Source organism: Heteronotia binoei, chromosome 10 (assembly GCF_032191835.1).
Source record: "Heteronotia binoei isolate CCM8104 ecotype False Entrance Well chromosome 10, APGP_CSIRO_Hbin_v1, whole genome shotgun sequence".
Classification (NCBI taxonomy): domain Eukaryota; kingdom Metazoa; phylum Chordata; class Lepidosauria; order Squamata; family Gekkonidae; genus Heteronotia; species Heteronotia binoei.
Window position 1 is genome coordinate 98710122 of NC_083232.1, and position 17047 is coordinate 98727168.

General features: G+C 47.2%; 1 protein-coding gene across 1 annotated transcript in view; it reads left to right on the plus strand.

The window, feature by feature from the left end:
- Positions 1-5885: 5885 nt before the first annotated feature.
- The window catches only part of TMEM245 (transmembrane protein 245), a 71434-nt gene continuing 60272 nt past the window's right edge, over positions 5886-17047 (plus strand). Inside the window, exons 1-4 of the mRNA XM_060247828.1 lie at positions 5886-6395; positions 11595-11712; positions 11998-12099; positions 13953-14063. Coding sequence (XP_060103811.1) covers positions 5886-6395; positions 11595-11712; positions 11998-12099; positions 13953-14063 — 841 coding nt within the window. The remainder of the gene's footprint in view (positions 6396-11594; positions 11713-11997; positions 12100-13952; positions 14064-17047) is intronic.

Below are 17047 nucleotides of genomic sequence, written 5' to 3' on the forward strand. Positions count from 1 at the left end.
TTTCCACACTCTCGTTCCATATTTCTCCTAAGTCTTCATGATTCAGAGCCTTATTTACTAGAGAAAGCTTCTTCCTCACCAGCTTAGCACTGCACCCACACCTTACTTACAAACCACCAGCAGTGTGTGTGAACAAGATCTTGGGGTACAGGTGGACCATAAGTTAGATATGAACAGCCAGTGTGATGCAGTGACAAAAAAGATTACTGCCATCTTGGGGTGTATCAACAGAGGCATGAAAGCAAGAGGTCATAGTCCCACTGTACATTGCATTGGTTAGGCTGCACCTGGAGTATAGTCTGCTTTGAATATTAGCACTCTTGTAATATTTTCTTTATTTAACAGTCTCTGATAACTGACACCTCTTGCTCTGAATTATTGCATCAAAATACCTGTGCTGTAGCATTCTTGAATATGCTGTTCAGGTATGTATCTAAGCTGCAAACCTACTTTTGATTTATTGACATTCATGGTTGATGCTCTAAGCGTAGGACTAAGGGGAATTTCTGGGCATTGCAAGCTTTTGTACATTAATTGCTTTGTGTGTTGGTCAAGGATATGTGAAGGCATCATGACAGTGAGGGCTAAGTGTTTGTCTACAAAACAATCACCTTCCCAGAAAAATAACTGCAGCTCCTATGAGGCAGTGCAAAAACAGAGAGACAGCCATGTATAGTGGTCTGTATCAACCTATTATCTGGGAAATCTAGGTGCAAAATCCCCAGTCTACAAAGGAAATGTGCTGGGTGAACTTGATCTGGATACACACTCTCAGCCTAATCCACCTCATTAGCTTGTTGTTATTCCTCATCTAAATAGTTCACAGTGCTTTCCTATTGAGAAAGATTGGATCCTGAGGGCATAAATATAGTGATAAAGGGGAGGCAAACCCAGTTGCACCCAGGAAAGCCACAGCATAACTAGTCCAATAAGACACACACACACATAGGGCATAACGAGCCCAACAAAACACACACACACACATTGTAGGAAGGCACACTAAACCTTTGTTGGTCTTAAAGATGATTAGTATTTTCCCATGCGATTGAGGCAGTCAAGCAAAGGAAAGGAAGGGGAGGAGCCTCAGCCAATGGAAGGGAAGGGAAGCTTGACTTTGTCTCCTGTGTGATTGAGGGAGCCTGGCCAGAAAGCAAGCTCTGGCTCATACCTTCCCTTCATTGGAAGGAGGGGGAGGAGCCTCTACCAATGCAGGGAACAGAGACTTGCTTATCTATCTCTCCTGTGTGATTGAGAGAGTCTGGCAAAGCAAACTGCAATCAGCAGAACTGGAGAAGGAAGCAGGAGAGGCAGTTTCTCAAGGGACAGGTAGGAGCCCTGCAGGGGCTGGATTCATCCTGCAAGCTGCATGTTTAACACTCCTGGTTACACCCTTAACCTGTACAGCCCCTTTCAACTCTGTGATTCTCTGTTTTGAAGAGTTGCACTCAACCCTCAACAATTAGGCTGGGGGAAGGAATGACATAGCTGTCCTTACCATCCTTGAACTGCAGGAGCAAGGAGGTGTCACAGAGGCTGCTGTAACTGGAGAATCCAACCTCCCAAAGCCGCTGCCCTCAGGCTCAGCCACACTCACTGAGCTGGCCCCACGATAGGCCTGCTGTGGGGAGGTCTCTCTCTCCCTGCCATCCACAGACCCGGCTGGGAGCTTTTTCCTACCTGGCAGGAGAATCTGGCCCCAGAAAGTGTGTGGCGGGGAGGTCTCTTGCTGCCACACACAGTCTTAGCAGGTGGTCACTTCTCCAACTTCAGCAGTCCAGCATTATAAATGTGATCCCTGTCCCACCGCACTCTCCCCCTTCCCTGTGCAGCTTTCCTCTGGGAAATGACCCCTCTGGGGGCTGGAATGGAGAAAAATATGGAAACGCTCCATGGTGGATACGGGCCACTTTTCTTTCAACATGCAACCCCTTCCTCGAGCCCACTTTTACCCTCGCCTGTGGTGAGACACTCGCAAACTCTGTCTGGAGTAGAGGAAAAGTGAAAAGGAGGATCAGGACCAACAATCTAATAGAGTGTTATTGAAACAAAAAGTTCCGTATGAAGTTAAAATCCAAACACTTAAGTTTTAGACGACGTAGGTTTTCATAGAAACCTAAAACAAAACAGACACTTGTTTAAAAAGGGTTATACAATACATTTCTATGTACATACCACCTCAAGAAGGAGAACTTGGTGGTTTACTGAGAAGTGAAGCAAACTTCCGAGGTAAAAATTGTAAAAAGACTTGACTAAAAATGAAGTGTTAGCAGAGGGCCAGGGCAAGGAAAGCAACTAGTAGTGCCCCAAGATAGCTTTTACAGAATGGTTTGAAATTTACATTGCACTGTGGACAGGTAGATTTCATCCCTGCCTAGATTTTCTTCAAGTTTGAAATTCACATATATATTGGAGGGGGGTGGGGGGAGAGAAAGAAACCAAAACCAAGGATACAGCACCCCAGAATTGTTTCATAGGATGTAAGTAACAATGCAGAATTAGCAACAATATAAGAAAACTTTACTGGGTTATTTTCAGCAGCAGTGCCCAAGAATGGGAGGAGAGGAAAAAGAAATATTGGAGGACACTTCCTCATCTCCTGTTTGAGAAATGATGTGACGGTTCTGATAGCTACCTGCATTCATGGCTGCCACCTCTTCAACTTTTAACACTTAAGACAGAACCTCCCCCCCCACACACACACCCCAGCCTCTCACTTTTCTTTGAAGTTAGATGCATGTATTTTGTTACGAACCACAAATCTGGATACAGAGCCGAAATAATTCCACTCCCATCCTAAAGTAACCAGAAAGTAACCCCCCACCCGATGATACACCAATAATAGCAACAATAAGAAAGAAAGCCTACACACATGCTGAAGTGTAAAAATGCAGTGAATACTATCAGGAAGAAAGGCTGCAGGTCAGGGGTGGTCTTCAGAGAACATGCAGCCCCCACCCCTTTCCCTCAGCAGCATCTTGTTGAAATCAGACCCCAGATGTGACTTTCGAAGCATTTGCCTTGATTGTGACTCTGTGAAATGTTTTCTAGTGCTTTACGATTGGTGATTGTCATATCAACTTTTTGTATAACTTTTACCATTGCTGTTATATATTACTAAATGTTTTAGCACTACCAGGGTGCAGACTGTTGTGCAGAACGGAGAAATGAGTTTACAAACCAGATTATAAAATGTTGCATACTTTATTTAAAGAAATGGTAGCTAAAGGAGACTACTGCAAGGGAGAAAAACTAATTTCTTTTTAAAGAAACTGCTTTTGAAGACTGCATATACGGAAACAGCAAAGTAAAGCAGTCTGATTCTGGATTAGAAGTGGAAAATTATCTTTTTTTTTTTTTAAATGAACTGATACAGTATTTGAAAGTGTTGCATAAGGAACAGAGGCAGGATTTTCAAAAACCTGGATATAAAGTAAGAATAAAGCTATGAAAAAAATGACCCAAATTGTTGCAGACTAATTTATTTCTTCATGTAGACAAAGACAGTGGCAAAGAGGCAAGCATTTTTTCTACCTGATAGCAGTGCAGACAAAGAAACAATCCGTACTTGTTTGTTCCAGTTTAGAAGGAAGAGGTGAAGCTGCACAAAGGGGCAAGCTTATACATACCTGTGTTGATACCTGTATGTTTTGCACTGGGGTAAAGAGCACCTACCTGAAGATTTTTCAGGTAACAAAAACTATTGTGCTGGGGGAGACTTAAGCCCCCCCATCATAGGTCCAACTGGAATTGGGCTCCTGAATACCTGACCCCCCCCCCCAAAGACCCATACAACGTTTGGAACCCGCATTCTCATATAAAGATTCCTCAGTCAGCATTGTACTATTCATTCCTCCCAGTTATCCAGCTTGACGACACCTCTTTTCCGTCAACCCTTTTTAACCAGGCTCCATCTGTGAAAACTTCATCAGTTATCCTCCATTTCCAAGTTTTTCATTTCCAGTCCTTGACTTGCTTTGCTGGTCACTGGTATCTAAATACCTGGCCCCCTCCCACTACTGCTCTCTGTCTTAATTCTGACCATGATTTAGGATGTGGCCTTCAGCTTTTAGTAGCAGAGAAGTTTCCAGCTCTATTTGTTCACTGACAATCCAGCTGCTGGATTTAGGAGGGAACAGAGGAACTACAAAATTATACTCCAAAGCAATTATTCAACCATAAGGATGTTTATGAAGCCCTCCCTGCCTCCCTTTCTAGATTTCACAGCTCCACCTGCCTAACTCTTTAATGTGGGTTATAGAGGTGGCCAAACTTGCGTAATGTAAGAGCCACAGAGAATAAACATCAAATGTTTGAGTCACAAGACATGAGCAAATATCACACATACATCTTTATGAAAACTCTTAGTACTTTCTTTGCACAGAAAAAAATACATATGTATGCACTTTACAACACGACCTGCTAGATTTTTTTTTTTTTAAAGCTAGAAATAACAGTCCTCATAAGATAAGCATAGGGAAAGGTTAGAGGGTCAGTCTAGGGCAGGGGTCCCCAACCCCCGGGCCATGGACCAGTACTGGTCCATGACCTGTTTAGCAACTGGGCTGTGAGTTGTATAATTATTTCATTATATATTACTATGTAGTAATTATAATAGTAATAAGATGATGACATTTGGATTTATTCCTGCCTCCACTCCAAATTTCAGAGTCTCAGAGCGGTTCACAATCTCCTTTACCTTCCTCCTCCACAACAAACACCCTGTGAGGTGGGTGGGGCTGAGAGAGCTCTCCCAGAAGCTGCCCTTTCAGGGACGACTCTGCGAGAGCTATGGCTGACCCAAGGCCATTCCCACAGCTGCAAGTGGAGGAGTGGGGAATCAAACCTGGTTCTCCCGATAAAGAGTCCATGCACATAACCACACCAAACACTTTAGAAATAATGTGCACAACTGTATCATCCCAAAACCATTCCTCCCCCCCCCCCCAATGGTAAAATTGTCCTTCCACAAAACCGGTCCCCTGGTGCCAAAAAGGTTGGGGACCACTGGGCTAGGGTCTGGGAGAACTTTACAACAGGACTAGGGTTGCCAAGTCCAATTTAAGAAATATCTGGGGGACTTTGGGGGTGGAGCCAGGAGACATTAGGAATGGAGCCAGATCAAGGCTGTGACAAGAAAAATTGAATTCCAAAGGGAGTTCTGTCCATCACTTTTAAAGGGACGGTACACTTTTTCAATGCTTTCCTTCCATAGGAAATAATGAAGGATAGGGGCACCTTCTTTTGGGGCTCATAGAATTGGACCCCCTGGTCCAATTGTTTTGAAACTTGGGGGGTATTTTGGGAAGAGGCACTAGATGCTGTACTGAAAATTTGGTGCCTCTACCTCAAAAAACAGTCGCCCCAGAGCCCCGTGGATCAATCCTCCATTATTTTCTATGGGAATAAATCTCCATAGGGAATAACAGAGTTCCCAGAACATTCCCCTCCTCTTCCCCCCCCCCCGCTTTCTGACGACCCTGGAGGGCTTCCAAACCGGGGGATCCCCTGCCCCCACCTGGGGATTGGCAACCCTAAACAGGACCTGCTAGAAGATTAAAAAAAAAAAAAAAGTGAGACATAACAATGCTCATAAGTCCAGCCCAGGGAAAGGTGAGAGGGTCATTCTCGGGTCCGGAAGAAGCCAGGCTCAGATCCCCACTGGCCTCTTTGCCTCCCGCCGCAGGAGCTGGAGAAGGGAGCGGGCGTCCTCCCCGAGAGCCCAGCCCCCGTCAGCGGTGCCGGAAGGGCTGGGAGAGGCCTGCCCGGGCGGCCCGGCGGGGCTTCCTGACGCAGCGAGGCCGGAGGTTCCCGCGCAGCAGCAGCAGCAGCAGCAGCAGGGCCGCCCTCTCCTCCTCCCCCTCCCCGCCCCTCGGCTGCAGGCGGGCATGGCGGAGAGCGGGGCCGGGGGCCCGGGGTGCCCTTCTCCTCCTCCTGCTCTGCCGCTGCCGCGCGCGGAGAAGCCTCTGCGGCAGGCGCTGTGCACGACGGGCGCGCTGGTGCTGGCGGGGCTGTGCTGCGGGGCGGCCGTGCTGGTCTACCTGATCCTGGAGGCCTTCCTGCGGCCGCTGCTGTGGGCCGTGCTGTGCGGCACCTTCCTGCACCCCTCCAAGCGCGCCCTCGCCGCCCGCGCCCGCGCCGCCCTCCGCCGCCTCCGCCGCTCCCGCGCGCCCGTCCTGCTCGCCGCGCTCCTGCTGCCCCTCGGCGCCGCCAACGCCGCCGCCGAGGCCCTCGCCCGCCAGCTCCTCCGCCGACGCCGCCTCCTGCTGCTGCTCGGCGCCGGCGGGCCCGCCGCCTACGGCCTCTACGCGCTCGGCACCTCCCTGGCCGCGCAGGCCGCCCTCGCCCACGCCGCCCGCCTCGTCTGCGCCGCCCTCGACTGCTTCAGCAGCCTCTGGGTGAGTCCGCCCCGGGAGCCCCGCCGCCAGCTGCCCCTTGAAGACCGGGGGGGGGGGGGGCACAGTTGGAACAGATGAAGCTGCCTTCTACTGAATGGACCCTCGGTCCATCAAAGTCAGTATTGTCAACTCAGACTGGCAGCGGCTCTCCAGGGTCTCCAGCTGAGGTTTTTCACACCTATTTGCCTGGACCCTTTTTTGGAGATGCCGGGATTGAACCTGGGACCTTCTGCTTCCCAAGCAGATGCTCTACCACTGAGCCACCGTCCCTCCCCTGACCAGCAGTGGCTCAAGCTGAGGTTTTTCACACCTATTTGCCTGGACCCTTTTTAGTTGGAGATGCCGGGATTGAACCTGGGACCTTCTGCTTACCAAGCAGATGCTCTACCACTGAGCCACCGTCCCTCCCCTGACCAGCAGTGGCTCAAGCTGAGGTTTTTCACACCTATTTGCCTGGACCCTTTTTAGTTGGAGATGCCAGGGATTGAACCTGGGACCTTCTGCTTCCCAAGCAGATGCTCTGCCACTGAGCCACAGCCCCATTCATGGCTCTCCAGGGTCTCAAGCTGAGGTTTTTCATGCCTTTTTGCCTGGGCCCTTTTGAGTTGGAGATGCCAGGGATTGAACCTGGGACCTTCTGCTTCCCAAGCAGATGCTCTACCACTGAGCCATAACCCCATTCATGGCTCTCCAGGGTCTCAAGCTGAGGTTTTTCATGCCTTAACCCCATTCATGGCTCTCCAGGGTCTCAAGCGGAGGTTTTTCATGCCTTTTTGCCTGGGCCCTTTTGAATTGGAGATGCCGGGGATTGAACCTGGGACCTTCTGCTTCCCAAGCAGATGCTCTACCACTGAGCCATAACCCCATTCATGGCTCTCCAGGGTCTCAAGCTGAGGTTTTTCATGCCTTTTTGCCTGGGCCCTTTTGAGTTGGAGATGCCGGGGATTGAACCTGGGACCTTCTGCTTCCCAAGCAGATGCTCTACCACTGAGCCATAACCCCATTCATGGCTCTCCAGGGTCTCAAGCTGAGTTTTTTCAGGCCTTTTTGCCTGGGCCCTTTTGAGTTGGAGATGCTGGGGATTGAACCTGGGACCTTCTGCTTCCCAAGCAGATGCTCTACCACTGAGCCACCGTCCCTCCCCTGACCAGCAGTGGCTCTCCAGGGTCTCAAGCTGAGGTTTTTCATGCCTCTTTGCCTGGACCCTTTTTTGGAGATGCCAGGGATTGAGCCTGGGACCTTCTGCTTCCCCAGCAGATGGTCTACCACTGAGCCACCATCCCTCCCCAAACATATTAACATATGAAGCTGCCTTCTACTGAATCAGACCCTCCTAGGTCCATCAAAGTCAGTATTGTCTACTCAGACTGGCAGCGGCTCTCCAGGGTCTCAAGCTGAGGTTTTTCATGCCTATTTGCCTGGACCCCTTTTAGTTGGAGATGCCGGGGATTGAACCTGGGGCCTTCTGCTTCCCAAGCAGATGCTCTACCACTGAGCCACCATCCTCCCCTAAAGTAATATGCACATATGAGGCTGCCTTCTACTGAATCAGACCCTCCTAGGTCCATCAAAATCAGTCTTGTCTACTCAGACTGGCAGCGACTCTCCAGGGTCTCAAGCTGAGGTTTTTCACACCTCCTTGCCTGGACCCTTTTTAGTTGGAGATGCCGGGGATTGAACCTGGGACCTTCTGCTTCCCAAGCGGATGCTCTACCACTGAGCCACCGCCCCTCCCTTGCTTCATATAAGAGCCACATAGAATAAATGTCAGATGTTTGAGGGCACAAGACATGAACATCAGATGTTGGAGGGAAGGAAAAGAATGAGGACGGAGGTGGGAAGAAAGCAACTTTAACTTTTAAAGGCCTTTTACGAGCCACTGGCTTGGCTTAGGAGAAGTGATTTAAAGATACAGATGCCTTCTCCAGTTTGGCTGACGGAGTGATGGGGGCTTTGAGAGCCACGGGATATGTGTGAAAGAGCCACAAGCTACAGTTTGGCCACCCCTGTTTAAGACCAACAAAGCTTTATTCAGAATGTAAGCTTTCGTCTTGCTAGAGAAGCACGCCATCAAACAGTAGGATGGAATGGAAAGCAGTCCTAAATATGGAGAAAGTGGGCAGTGGATTAGTATGCAAAATCATGGGAATGTTTTTTTCGTAGATTAAAAGAATCACAGATTGGGGCCCAGCGACTGCTGGTCTGTGTAGACTTGGGCTAAAACAACAAAAGCAGTAATAAACGCCGGAATAGCGATTGATGTCCATGGTGTTAAGTATCCTGCAGTGCCTGGGCCTTGTGATTGAAGATGCTGGTGCGAATGCAAGGGCATGATGAGGCTTGTGATGTGGGCGCGGAAGCCTGTACTTTCTGACCTTTAAGGCTGGCAGTCAGCGTGCCCTTAAGAATCCCTTTGGCATCCTTCTGACAGTTCTGCATCTGGTGTGACTGTATCAAATCACTCCTGCTCAGATAGCCTCTAGCCAGCTTTTGTAGTTGCTGTTGCCAGGGGTCGGTTGTTGTCTTTGCTTTGCCCTCACTAGCCGAGACACACTTTCGGAATGGTGACATGCACAGTTGTGAGACTTTGTGGGGGCTCTGCTCGATTTACTGCACTTGATTATTTCTTCTTGAAAGTGACACTCACTGGCAGATCCGTGTTGTGGTTTTTTGTTTCTTTCCTGATCTCTTCTCCTGACTCGGATGGCCCAGAGTGACCTAATCTTGTCAGATTTTGTAAGCTAAGCGGGGTTGGCCTTGGTTCCTACTTGGATGGGAGACCAAGGGAGTACAGGGTTGCTTTGTAGAGGCTGGCAGCGTCAGACCTCCTCTGTTCATCTTCCCTGACCTGTCTGGGCGAGGCTAGCCTGATCTCATCAGATCTCAGAAGCAAAGCAGAGTCAGCGCTGGTTAGTGCTTGGAGGGGGGACCACCAAAGGAAGCCCTGGGTTGCTACGCAGAGGCAGGCAGTGGCAAACCACCTTTGCACATCTCCTGCCTTGAAAACCCCAAGGGGTCACGGTAAGTTGGCTGCAATGTGACAGCACTTTACGGCCCCCGGCGGTAATATCTTCAGAAAACAGCCACGTAGAGGTTGCTGAGCCCTGAAAGAAAGAGAGAGGAGAAGAAATTAGGAATAGAGCCTTCTTTGATTGGGAACTGCATGTTTATTATTAATATTAGTACACATTATTCTTATTGTTATTCTCACTGTACAAAGGATACTAACACAAAGATGTGTTTAGCATTAAGGATATTTTGAGTATAAGCTTTTGAACATTAGCATGATATCACATACAGTTTTTTTTTTAAAGTTACATATCACTTAAAAATAATAATAATAATAACTTTATTTTTATATCCCGCCCTCCCCCGCCGAAGCGGGCTCAGGGCGGCTAACAGACATGGAGATCCCATGATTCATATAAAACAATGTAAACAATTTTAAATATATCAATTGCATAATAAATTATTTAAAATAGATAAAATGTATAAAATGGGTGCTAAATTCTGTAATCATAATATCCACAAGATGGCTAGATGTCCACATGTCAGATTAATCGGGTTCTATCTCGAAAGCAAGCTGGAAAAGAAATGTTTTGCAAGCCCTGCGGAATTGGTTCAGGTCCCGCAGGGCTCGCACCATCTCTGGAAGGTGGCTCCACCAACGAGGGGCCATCACTGAGAAGGCCTGCTCCCTAGTAGCCTTCAACCTAGCATCTCTTGGCCCAGGGATTGTTAGTAAGTTCTGAGAGCTAGATCTCAGTGCTCTCTGGGGCACATATGGGGAGAGGCGGTCCCTTAGGTAGGCAGGTCCTCGGCCATATAGGGCTTTAAAGGTAATAACCAGCACTTTATAGCGAACACGGTACACAACCGGCAGCCAATGCAGATCCCGCAGCCCAGGCCGCGCAGGTTTCCACCGTGGTAGTCCCTCCAGCAGCCTGGCCGCCGCGTTCTGGACTACCTGAAGTCTCCGTGTTCGGTATAAGGGCAGCCCCATGTAGAGGGCATTGCAGTAGTCTAGTCTCGAAGTGACCGTTGCGTGGATCACAGTTGCTAGGTCGCTGCGCTCCAAGAAGGGAGCCAGCTGCCTCGCCCTCTTGAGATGGAAGAAGGCGGATCTAGCAGTGGCGGCTATCTGGGCCTCCATTGATAGAGAGGATTCCAGTAGCACTCCCAGGCTTTTGACTTTGCGCACTGGTACCAGTGGCGCACCGTCAGAAGCCGGTAGGGTAATCTCCCCTCCCGGTCCGCCGCGGCCCACGCAAAGGACCTCAGTCTTCGCCGGATTCAACTTCAGCCCGCTCAGCCTGAGCCAGTCAGCCACGGCTTGTAATGCCCGGTCCAAATTTATAGGGACATCACCAGCCCGGCCGTCCATCAATAGATAGAGCTGGGTGTCATCTGCATATTGATGACAACCCAGCCCATACCGCCGTGCAATCTGGGCAAGGGGGCGCATAAAGATGTTAAACAACATCGGGGAGAGAACTGCTCCCTGGGGCACACCACAATGAAGTGGGTGCCTCTGAGACAGCTCCCCCCCAATTGCCACCCTTTGTCCCCGACCATCAAGAAAGGAGGAGAGCCACTGTAAGGCTAGCCCCCGAATTCCTGCGTCAGCGAGGCGGCGGGTCAGCAGCCGATGGTCGACCATATCGAACGCAGCCGATAGGTCTAGCAACAGCAATACCGCCGAGCCGCCTCGATCCAGTTGTCGTCGGAGGTCATCCATGAGGGCGACCAGGACTGTTTCCGTCCCATGGCCCAGGTGGAAGCCGGACTGGCATGGGTCTAAGATGGAAGCGTCCTCCAGAAATTCCTGTAACTGCACTGCCACAGCCCTCTCGATAATTTTGCCCAAAAAGGGCAAATTTGAGACCGGCCGGTAGTGCGCCAATTCAGCCGGGTCTGATGACGGTTTTTTCAAGAGAGGGAGGACCAATGCCTCTTTCAGGGGTGTTGGAAAAATGGGAAAAAATGGGAAGACATTCTTTCTTTTGAATGAGACCCGTCAGCCAGATTTTCATCACACTGTTTTTTTTAATCAACAGTGAAGTGCAGTAGAATTATTTGATCTGAACCCAGGCTGTGAGTTGCTAGTTGGTCAGATTGGCCTCTGTTGACTTGGGGTCTGCCAGGAATGAGTATCGATGGGTGTTTTTTCTCTTCTCCCCCCCCCCTCCCCACCCCCAGATATGGACCCTGATTGCAGGCTACCTGTTGACTGTATTATTCAAGTGGAATCCGAGCACCGAACACTACTTGAGAACAATCTCTGTTCCTGTCTGGATCATATTGCTCTTCCATTTGGGTGAGTCAATTCATAGTGGTATCTACACATATGGAATATTTATTCTATGTATTTAAAATGAAGCTCTGGAAAGTGCTTTAGAATCTAGGAAATAAATAGGTGCGTTTTCTTTGAATACTTGGTATTAAGTTTGTGGCCTTTTGTCAGGTTTCTGTGACTCTCATCTGAAATTAGCATTGTAAACATGATGATCATTCTGTTTATAGTTTCTGTTATTTCCCTATATGTTTTATTTTACTGAAGATGAGGCATATTAATGGGAAAACACTGATTTCCACCCCCCAGCTTCTGCAGCAGGCTCTTGGAGGATTCCGGTGTTCCTGGTCATAGTCGTCTTGATGACTGTAGGGATGGTTCATGAACAGCCAAGTGGGAAAGGCCCTTCAGGTAAGAAGCCGGCTGCTCTTGTAATTCCATTTAAGGTGGTTTGTTGAGGATTATGTGTGATGATGAAGCCCGCTGCTTTGGTGTGGCTTGTTCAGGTATTTAGGCGCTCTCGGCTTCCCCCTGAAGTAGCTTTGAAGTTCTGATGCACATTGGGGATCAGTAAATGGAGTGATTTGTGATGAGCAGCAGTTCTGGGATACTGGGGTTGTTCCAGTTGCTCTTAGTTCAGAAAGCTTTGTCTTAGTCAGAGCTCTAAGAGAGGCGAGCTTTCTCCACTCTGCACTTCTGAAAGCGTGGCGTTACACTGAGTCAGACCCCTGGTCCGTGCAGCCCGTTAGTGTCACCATTGACCTCTTGCCCTGCAGTCTGAGATCCTTCTGGTCAGGGGTGCCAAGGGCAGAGGCTGTAGCTAACTGGCACCGCAGTATCTAGTAATAACCTGGAAGTGGTTAATCCGAAAAAGGGCTGGATTGGAGGAAATGGCAGTGCAGAAGCTCAGGTCATTCTTGGTCTCTGCATCTTTCCTGTTTGCTCTCTCCACATCTGCCTCTTGGACCCCTACTCGGTTGGAATCAGAATTTCCTGGAAATTGTTTCAGCTAAAGAAGTGTCGTGATATATAAATATGCAGGTGTCTGGATATTAATTCCTTGTTATGCAATAGGTGAGCAGCTATGAACTGCGTGCTGCAGATGTCCCAGCTGGATTTCCTAAAGCTTTGGGTCCTGCCACTCCCTTGCAGGTGGAGCACGAGGCTCAAATGCTTGAGCTGTAGAGGAGAGGTCCTGGGCGGGAGAAGAAAGCGCAGAGCAGAGCTGCTGCATTCTCAGCTCTTCCCCTGCTGTGCACTGTGGTCTCATTCATTCCCCCTGTTGGTGCCTGGCTCTAAGGAGTTCAGTTTGCGTCTAGACCTACAGCAGCCAGATTTGAGCTGATCCCTGGCTAGGGCACTGGGTCTCAAAAGTGAAATTTGAGTAAGTTCAGAAGTGAGTCCCACTTTTTTTAAAAAAATGTGAGAAGTTCTTCCACGTGGAGTCTGAAGATCTCTTGGAGTTGCAGCTGATCTCTAGGCTACAGGTATCAGTTTCCCTGGAGAAAATGGCAACTTTGGAGGAGGGTGGAATCCATGGCATTATCTCCTGCTGAGGTTCTTCCCCTTCTCAGGCTCTACCTTCACATCTCCATGAATTCCCACCCCAGAATTGGCAACCCTAGCTGGAACACATCCTATGGATCTGTTCTCAGCACTCCTGCTTTCCTCTGGTGCAAGGAGATCTTAAATCATTTCATTTTCATTTTCATTTTATTTGATTTATATCCCGCCCTACCCCACCAAAGCGGGCTCAGGGCGACTCACAACGTAAAGGTTCTAACAATAAAATACAAGAATTAAAATACAATAATAATTTACATAATTAAAACAACTAATATCAATACATCAATCGGTCTCAGTGTGCTATCTTATAGTCTCCCGTCAGAATATTTCAATAGTTCAGTGTTTCAGCGCTACTATCAGTAGAGAGGATCTAATTGATATTATTGTCCAGTGGTGATGAAATAGTATCAGGATAGTCAATGTTTTGTCTTTGTTTATAGGAATAAAAATAAATCACAATTAACAAAATGCCTGTGTTTCATATGTAACTGTACAGTCTTGTTCTGTGGCAGTGGAACTGGCTGATATGGGACCTTTGACGTATTTTATGTATTTGGTCAATTAGAAATAAATTATGTATGTGAATTATGTATGCATAGTTTTGGTGGGGAAAAAAGCAGCACAAACCAGCTGTGAAAATACTATGGAACGTCCCTCTGGCTTTTTATTTACTATAGATTGACACATTTGTTTTTAAGGGGCAGAATTTCCTGGCCAGATGCTTTCCATTGCTGCATCCACGATCGCCATGGCAATATCAGTTACAGGATATGACACAAGTAATGAAGAGCATCCATCACAGCCCGCAGGTGACGGAACACTCTATAAAGGCATTTCCCAGCCCAGTTTGCACGTTTTCATTTGGAATTTACTTTGGTGGAATTGTTGGTGGATTCAGGGTTGTTCTTGATGCTTGAACTACTTCCTGGAAACAGTTTTGCAGTGTATGTCCTGGTTGTGGATCAAACTCATTTAAACTGTTTTTCTGTTGAAAGTTCAGGAAAGCTGGGGGATTCAGGAATGGGCAAAGGCAGAATGGAATACATGATACCAGCAATAAATTCCAGAGCAGTAGCCGTTCTGCTCTGCTGCAGCCAAAGTGACAAAAGTGGAAGAGATAAGGCCCGCTTTTCTAGGACAAGGCGTATTACAGAGCATAGAGGAAAACAAGATCCAGTCAAAACAGTTAAATGATTACTCTGAGTGGGCAAAAACTACTTCCAACTCTTGGTGCACTGAGTGGATCTCATTTTAAGCTGTGCTCTGTGGTGTGTTGCAGCTCACCTTGTCCTGGGAACTGGATCTTCTGGCTTTTGTGAAGCACCCCCCCCCCATCTTCTTGGAGTTTATAGCCATTGATATAAACCTCTCTGCACAAAAAGCTTGTGCTGTAATAAATATGTTAGGCTTTAAGAAGCCCCAGGACTCTTTTATTACTGTACCAGTTATAGCATCTGTAAGTTCCATTCTAAGCTGTCGTGTCAAATGAGTAATTACTTTATGTAGTAATGGAGCATGATGAAAAATATTTTCCAAGTAAGTTCAACTCCTTTTAAAATGACTGACTGTCAGATTGAAATAATAACATTTAGTTAGGTTTCACTTCATCATCTAGATGGATGATTATACATTTCAGCTAGGCAGCTTATGCGCCTTCAGTGTGTGCTGCTGGTGGAAAGCTTTTTGAATTTCAAGAGGGGCGATATTGTTTCTTATTTCAAGGTACTGGAGTCTGTTGGTTACCTCTATTTTATGCAGTCATTTGCAGGCCGTAAAGGATCTTGCCTCCTCCTCTCACTGTTTCATAGAATGTTGTTTAATCTGTGAAATCCCAGAAACATTTTTCTTTCTGAATTATCTAGTTTTAAAAAAACCATAATTTTTTAAACTGGAACTTTGTGGTGTATTATGCAAATTAATACTAGCAATGCCAAAGACCATGTAGCGTAATTAAGATTGTGGGACTTAATTCAGACATCATACAAAAAGTCATGGTTTGTGTGAACTATCGTTAAATCTTGCTTCATGATTTGAGTTTACAAATGCGCAGGCAAACTTTAATATAGAGATGATTGTGACTGCCTTAGTTTTCCATCAGCTTCATGTTCTAGTCCATGGGTCCCCAGAGTGGTGCCTTTTGGTGCCACGGTGTCTGCCAACACCTTTCCAGGTGCCCACCAAGTGTTTTTAGAAAGTGAGTGGGGCACTTGCCCAGCAGGGCTTCTGATTGGCCAGTGGAGATCCAGTTGGCTGGCCCGGTTAAAAGGACATTGTTTCAGCAGCAGCTGCCATGATAGGGTTGATTTTATTCTCTTTCACTCCTCTTTCCCAGTGTGTTTTTCAAAATTACCTCTTTTCTCCCCTGTACTCTGTGTGTGTGCGTGTGGCGGGGGAGTGCTGTGCCTCCTGTGACCATTTCCTGGTTGTTCCTACCATTATGTATCAGAATTCCAAAGGCACCTGCAGGATCCAAAAAGACTGGGGACCCCTGCTCTAGTCTTTAATTAAGCACAGTGGCCTCTGGAGATGGAGATGGAGCTGGCATGCCTCTGGCTCAAATGATAGTGTGGAAACGCATAGTTTTAAAGTTTGTTTGAATGCTTTTGACCTGTTCACTGCCTTGAGATTCTTAGTTGGATGGAAAAGAGGGATAAAAATGGGGAGAGGTCAATAAATTTCAATCCATGTTTTCCAATTTTGGCTTGCAAAATGGTTGGAAATGTAGTTTGTCAACCTGGATGTGATCCAGCATGATAGACAAGCTTCCGCACAGATGAGCAACTAGTTTTGAAACTTTCATATAGAATGTTGGGAGTGCCAGGTGCTGGATCATGCTGGGGTTAAAAACAGGTCCCTAGTGCAAGCACCGGTCGCTCTGGGGTGATGCTGCTTTCACAACGTTTCCACGGCAGACTTTTTACGGGGTGGTTTGCCATTGCCTTCCCCAGTCATCTACACTTTCCCCCCAGCAAGCTGGGTACTCATTTTACCGACCTCAGAAGGATGGAAGGCTGAGTCAACCTCAGGCCGGCTATCTGAAAACCCAGCTTCCTCTGGGATCGAACTCATATTGTGAGCAGAGCTTAGGACTGCAGTACTGCAGCTTTAACACTCTGTGCCACGGGGCTCTTGGGTTAAAAATAATATATAGGCAAATGTTGAATCCTGTTGAATTTATAGGCAGAACATGTCATTTTCTGTATTTTCTTTTTTAAAAAGCAGGTGTTCTCTGAGAAGTTCCATAGTAGTAAACCATATACAGTTTTAACTTTTGTTTTGTTTTTGTTTTCATTTAAGTCCTGCTGATATAACAGGAGGAATGGGGATGAGATGCTAAAAAATAGGTAACAGTTTGCACAAACCGTACATGAAAGAGACAGAAAAGTCGGGAAGGCACGTGTGGCTTTTCACTGCTATGACTATCCTGTGATCTCAGCACTGGATTTCATCAGTGCTTATTGGTTCATTGAGAAATATTTCCCACAGAACATATAAGAACATCCTCTTCAAGCTAGCGTACACGGACTGCTGAATTATGGCTGTTTATAAAGGGAGCCGCCAATATGGTCCTGTTTAAGGACCTATGCTACTATGTAAACTGACAGAAATTAGCGCCGGAAATATCACCACCACTGTCAGATTAAGTTAAATTTTAATGATATATTGACTGGTTTTTAATAATGTTAATTTTAAAGTTCTATACTTATTGTTCTGTATGTTTATAAATGTTGTTAGCCGCCCTGAGCCTGCCTGGGCGGGGAGGGCGGGATATAAATAAAATATTATTATTATT